Below are 6,000 nucleotides of genomic sequence, written 5' to 3' on the forward strand. Positions count from 1 at the left end.
AAATAATGGGATATTTAAAAATGTGGTTATGCAAAACCCGAGCACCCACCAATCGGCCTCCCGGCGGCGCTTCATCATTGCTGTTTCGCACCACGCTCTCCGTTCCCGGTACTATTAACCATCGAAAGCTTTTAAATGAATACAAATGATGATGGAAACCGTTTTATTCCTCGACTAGGCGCGAATCGACGGACTTCCGGGGCTGAGAGGCAATTTGCCTACCCATGCTTCCCACCTCACCGATTTTGGTGATGCTTTTCGGCCAAAAAGTTCAGCCTGACCACAACACACGCGCTGCGATGTTGCGGTCGTGAGATAAATCTCGAACAAATCACAGATATTTATCGCCGTCCGGATGTTGGGTGCTTCTCGCTCGCTGTGTTGTGGACTATGGCAAGCAGGTTGAAAGGTCGAAAATAATAACCGACGAAAAGTGGATAGAAGTGGAAGCGTTTGAGTAGGGGTCGTTTTACGAGCAGCAAACGATGGAAAATTAATGTTTAAGATGAGTTTTCGAGCAAAAAAAAAACATACACATGAACAACTTCTCCGTGTTCTACCATCACCCAGGGAGACAAGCATAACATTGTAGCATCACAGCGCCACGCGATCCGGAGCTGATGAAGAAATAGTTTAGAATATCTTCTCACAAAAAAGAAATACTTCACTTCTAATTTCGCCCTTCATCCGCTAGATCAAGCTCTTTCTTACGTGAAATTAAACCCACGTCTTGTTGCCGTGTTCCTTCACGCGCGCGCCCCGGGTTTGGCCTTTCTTCGACAGCATGACCACGAATCGGATCAAACAAGCAAACCGTATCGAACTAATTGAATGAAAAATTTGGGATTCTTCCCTCCGCACCAGCAGCTCACACAGATTCCGTTGACCCATCGCGGTGGTGCCTCGCACGGATCGCACACGAATTTATCGACGAGAAGAGAAAGATCAGAAAGCCGTTCCTTCGCTTTCCCGCAACGATCGATTCTCGGGGCGCGCGCACGTGAACCAAAGGAAAATAGGGCCTCCTGGAGAATGAAACACCACATTGCTACGGCCGAAGCCCTCGGGCCGGACACACACATAAAGTAACGAGAAATAGATAAAAAAGCCCACCAGCCCAACCCAGAATGGGCCCGAAAAAGGGAAAATTAATAGTCGAAGGTGGACCTTCGCAGCCATGGAACCGGCCAAGAAGCGAGAACGATGAAGAGAAAAAAACCGGTCCAAAGGAGCGATCTCAGAACCAACCCATGACCACCACCACACACGGGTAGATATTTGTAGAATGGGATGTTTGGTGTACTCACCCAGACGAATTGAGACTTTTCCTCGTTTCCTTGCCTCGCTCGAGGGCTCCAGCGCCGTTGCTGCTGGTGATGATCAATTCCGATTGCTTCCCGGCACTGACCGCAGCCACGGCAGGATCATTTCCGGTTCGAATTAACGCACCGACGCCATTCGATTGGACATGGTGCTGTTGTTGCTGTTGATGGTGTTGGTGATGCCGATGCTGGTGGTCGGACGATGTCGAAGATGACGAGAGCTGGTGCTGGTGATGATGCTGTTGCTGCTGCGCCTGAAGTTGATGATGGTGAAGCTGCTGTTGCTGCTGCTGATGCTGCTGGTGTTGCTGGTTATTGGCGATGTTCTTGAGATTATTTTGATGAAGTTTGCTCTTTGCTTGCTGCTCGTCACTTGTCGCGTTGGCATTATGATGCGGATAATGGTGGCCATTGCTATTGTTGTTGTTGTTGTTGATATGGTTATGCGCCGTAAGTACTCCGTTCGGGATTATAGTAGAGCCGTTGTTGTTGTTGTTGTTGTTATTGTTCCCGTGGCTTTGAACATGCCCATTGGGACTCGTGGGAGCGCTGTGCTTGCCATTCACACCGATATGGTTGTTGTTGAGTTGATTTAGCTTTTGCTGCTGACGGAGCAACTGCTGCTGGGATTGTGGAGCCGACGACTCATTGCTCTTTTGCTGCTGCGGCGGCTGCTGCTGCTGCTGCTGCTGTTGTTGCTGATCTTTTTTCTGCTGTTGCTGCTGGTCAGATCGCTGCAGGATAAACTGAACGTCGCTGGAGTACTCGCCCCATTTCATCAGGATCTTGAGCGGGTTCTCGTGTGGTGCAAGCAGACGTTCGTTGTTTCGCCACCGCTCGATGAGCGTGAAGCGTCCCGTCTTGCCAGTCGCGTGTGCCAACGCAAACACGACATCCTGACAGAGAAAAAGAAGAATACAATTAAAGCTTTATGCACTCTGAGACGAACGAGTCGCGTTAGCCGCATTAGTGTTAAAAAAGATATTGCATTATAATGCTTTCGAATGTTTGAGTTTTTCACTTCTTAAATTTAAACGATGGGCAGGAGACATGTGCTCAAATTGAAATATCAACGCTGTTCTAACACACAGAGCGACTGATTTGATTTTCCTGCTCGCGAATACGCCACAACGCAAGCAAATCCCAGAAACAAGCTGAAACCAAATGCTAAATGGCGCTACGCAGTGGAATTATGGCTCGTGATGTGTGACACGTGATTCGTTCCATTATGACATTTTTCCCAAGGCAACCGACCGGGAACCTTTCCCTCCCAAACACACACACACACGTACACCGCCTACGTTTCACACATGCCAGGCTTGCATTATGCCTGCCATTCTTCCGGCGAAAGGCACGATCCGATGAAGCCTTATGCCGTTTGCGCGGCGAATCCAGCACGCCCCATTTTCATCCGTCATCGTCGTCCTACGCCGGAAGTGGGCGGAAAACCGTTGGGTGGGGTGGTGGCAACCACACCGGGGTTGCACCGGGGACAAGACAGGAAGCAACCGAAGCGCAGAAAAACGTTATCATGCGCAACCCATTTCCATTTCCCGCCGGCAAAAGGGGCGTCCGTCGTCCTTCGTCGTCCTCATCGTTACCACCACCGTCGTCGTATGGGATATCACGATTACTACTATTATTATTTTTATTATTATTTGCTCTGATCCTTAACTCCTGGGGGCGCGCGCATCATTTGTGTGAAACTGAAGCTGGGATTGGAACCCACGGGCTGGCTTCGGGAAAGTGTGTGTATGCGAACGGGTGGTCCTTGCGAGGGGAGTATAAAAGTAGAGCATCTCCCTAAGTGTACGTGTGTGTGTGTGTGTGTTCGTCCACCCGTTGGCACCGGTTTTACTGATCCTATTTGGCTGCGATTGGAAAACGCGCATTCGGAACTCCTCCGAGGCTTCGTCGTCCTCGTTGCGATGCAGTGCAGCATCCTTGCTTTTTTATCTACTCCCTCGCCTGTCCTTCGCTCTCGCGACCTCTCCCTTGACCCTGCGGCGGGGATTATGTCGCTGGGGTTTCTTTTTTGTTTCATTTTCCCCCCCTTTGGTACCGAGAAAAACAAATCATGGATAAACATTTACTGCACCAGCGGGCAAAGAAGGGATTTCATCATTCCGTGCCGTTTGATTTCACCTCGATGCGACTCCGGTCGAGAGTGCAGGCCTGTTTGGCTGATTGTTACAATCCACACACGCACACACCCAAAGGGGTGTCAGCTAAGGGCAGAAAAGGGAGCATAAAATCAATACGTTAAGGCGAACGGCTACTCAAAAAATCAAGCAGTGGAAGAAAAGCGCTTGCAAGGGTGTGGCATCTGATATGGCGTAGAAAATGAAGTGACAAAAAAAATCTCTACAAAAATGAACCCCAGCAATGATGACGTGTTTGTACGGTTTGAGAACGAGCGCATATTTAAATGAGGTTCCATCACGTGTGCTTCTGCTCAAGGGGGAAAGCATAAGTTTCAGAAAAAAGTGCCCCCAGCAATGGCGGCGACGGTGGAACGGTTGCAGACGCTTTTCCAATCCATTTAATCCCCCTTTAATCCATTTATTCCGGGCTTCCGGAAGCTCGGCCTCGCGTGCTGAAATAACAACTGGCTGTGTTTGGTGAGCACGCAACACGCAAACGAAAGTCCCCGAAAAAGGAAATCATAATACGCAGAAAGATGACAAACAGAACGTGGCCAAACAAAAGCAACGCACCACAACCGTCATACGCGAAAAGCGGCTTGGCCTGGCCCTGCGAAAGCTTAAGCTCCCCGGTGGTTTTTCTTTTTACTTTGTGCTCTCACTCGACCAGGGTGCCAGGAATGCACAACGGTCGGATAGAGATAAATCGATACGGTCGAGTAAACCTCGTAGCGATTGCTATTTTTGTGCTGCGCATCGCCGCACATTTTCCGGTCGACCTTTCGGGTGCCGTGGAGTAGATGAAAATTCGATCTATTTTCCACCCGACAAACAACGTGTGCTCGTTCGATTTGCTGCTAAAGGCGCGTTTGCATATGCATCTCGCTATTGGCGCGTCGATTGAGCGAAGGTTATGATTCGGGCAACAGGTTTTCCCCCTCTGGCTCTTTTCATCCGCCCATCCGGGCACGCATAAATCATTTTCACTCACTGGTTTCCGTTTTGCGAGCGGTTTCTCACGACCGATCGATCGCGTGGTGGCTGGTTGAGTGATAGATTTTCATTGCTATGGAGGGAGGAAATAAAAAGAACCACACCAATCATACAATGCAGAAAAAATCGCATTCGTCATCGCGTCAAGCGGAAGCGGGATATCGCAAACAGTTTTTCCAGGTGAATTGCAACTAAACCGCAAACACTAGCGCCATAGCTGTACAATATTATGCTTTTGCAATCATTGATTATGCATGCATCGATGTTTGTTATCGGTGTTGAGGTTAAGATAAAGGGTTACGAGGTTGAGAAACAAAAACGGAACTAATTTTAACTGAGTGAGGCTATAAACATTTAGCCAACGAAAACAGATTAATACATTGTTCAACCATCGATTAGAAGTAGCGAGATCTATGAACATGGTTCTCCATCTCAACCCACTGCAACGTGCTACGTGTCACAGTGAAAACTGTACAATCTAGCAATTGGAATTTGCTATTTACTTTCCCCGAAACGGTTCGTGCCAGCCCGCTGAGTGCAACCGCGAGTTTTCCGAAAGGATTTGCGTCTAACGGCAACTAAATTTATGCACGATAAAGTTAAAAGCAAACGCAGGACCTCTTCCCTTGCTCTTGCGGTCGGAAAAGCGGTGCCTTCGATCGAAAGTTTGCGAGTGAAATAAACCCATCTGTGCGCCTGATCCCGCGCCAGCATATTATTTCTCCCACAACGATGCATCCGCCAGCCAAGGACTCGGCTTTTGGCTTTTGGCGCCATCATAAGCGAAGTCGTTTCAGATTCATCCCGCGTTTCGGTGAGGTTTGCCGCATCTTCCGGTGACTTCCGGTGTTTCGCTTTTCCACCGTAACACTTCCTGATCCCTTCTTCCCTCCCATGGCCACAAGACACTTACCTGACACGTGGTGACTTCCGTGACGCCGCACACGATACGTTGGATTCCCTCGACCCAAACCTTCAGCTCCATCGCACCACCGCGGAAGGGTGCCCGGGCACGGTCCTAGGGGTGGGAAGGCCACCTCCGCCCGGCCGCACCCTCACGCCCCACCGTTTTCTTCCTCGACTCGACTCGGTCGGTCCTCCGGACTTCCGGTTTCGATATGGGCGCGGTGATGCGCCGTTCCTCTCAAGTCGCCTGCTGCTCACCTTCGGGAAATTCTGCCGGCAAAATGTCGAGCCGTCGTCGGTTGTGTCCTTCCGCTGGCGGCCGTCATGAGGCGAAGGAAGCACACACTCACACTAACAGACACACACACACTCACTCTGCCCGTCCACGTGTCTCGTTTGCGTTTCGCTTCCGGGGCCCGGAACTGGTGGCACAAATCCCTCGTCCTCGTCGGTTCGTCGTCTACGACGTTACACCGGCGGCGACGGTTCTCATGTCCTGGATGGGATCGGACGCACGGAATCGCTCGTGGATTGGGCACTGGCTGGCTGATCACCATGCGCCAATGATCCGCCGGAACGACATCTCCTGCCAAACGGGGAAAAAAAAAGGAAAAATCACGAGAATAAGATGAGTG

At 50.1% G+C, this 6,000-nt stretch overlaps 1 protein-coding gene across 1 annotated transcript in view; it reads right to left on the minus strand.

Moving 5' to 3' along the window:
* Window positions 1–5,444, minus strand: part of LOC128731974 (histone-lysine N-methyltransferase 2D) — a 38,693-nt gene extending 33,249 nt beyond the window's left edge. Inside the window, exons 1-2 of the mRNA XM_053825134.1 lie at window positions 5,373–5,444; window positions 1,308–2,218 (exon numbers count right to left, since the gene is read on the minus strand). Of these exons, the coding sequence (XP_053681109.1) occupies window positions 1,308–2,218; window positions 5,373–5,444 (983 nt within the window). The remainder of the gene's footprint in view (window positions 1–1,307; window positions 2,219–5,372) is intronic.
* Between the last annotated feature and the right edge of the window lie 556 nt (window positions 5,445–6,000).

Source organism: Anopheles nili, chromosome 2, assembly GCF_943737925.1.
Source record: "Anopheles nili chromosome 2, idAnoNiliSN_F5_01, whole genome shotgun sequence".
In the NCBI taxonomy this organism is placed as follows: Eukaryota; Metazoa; Arthropoda; class Insecta; order Diptera; family Culicidae; genus Anopheles; species Anopheles nili.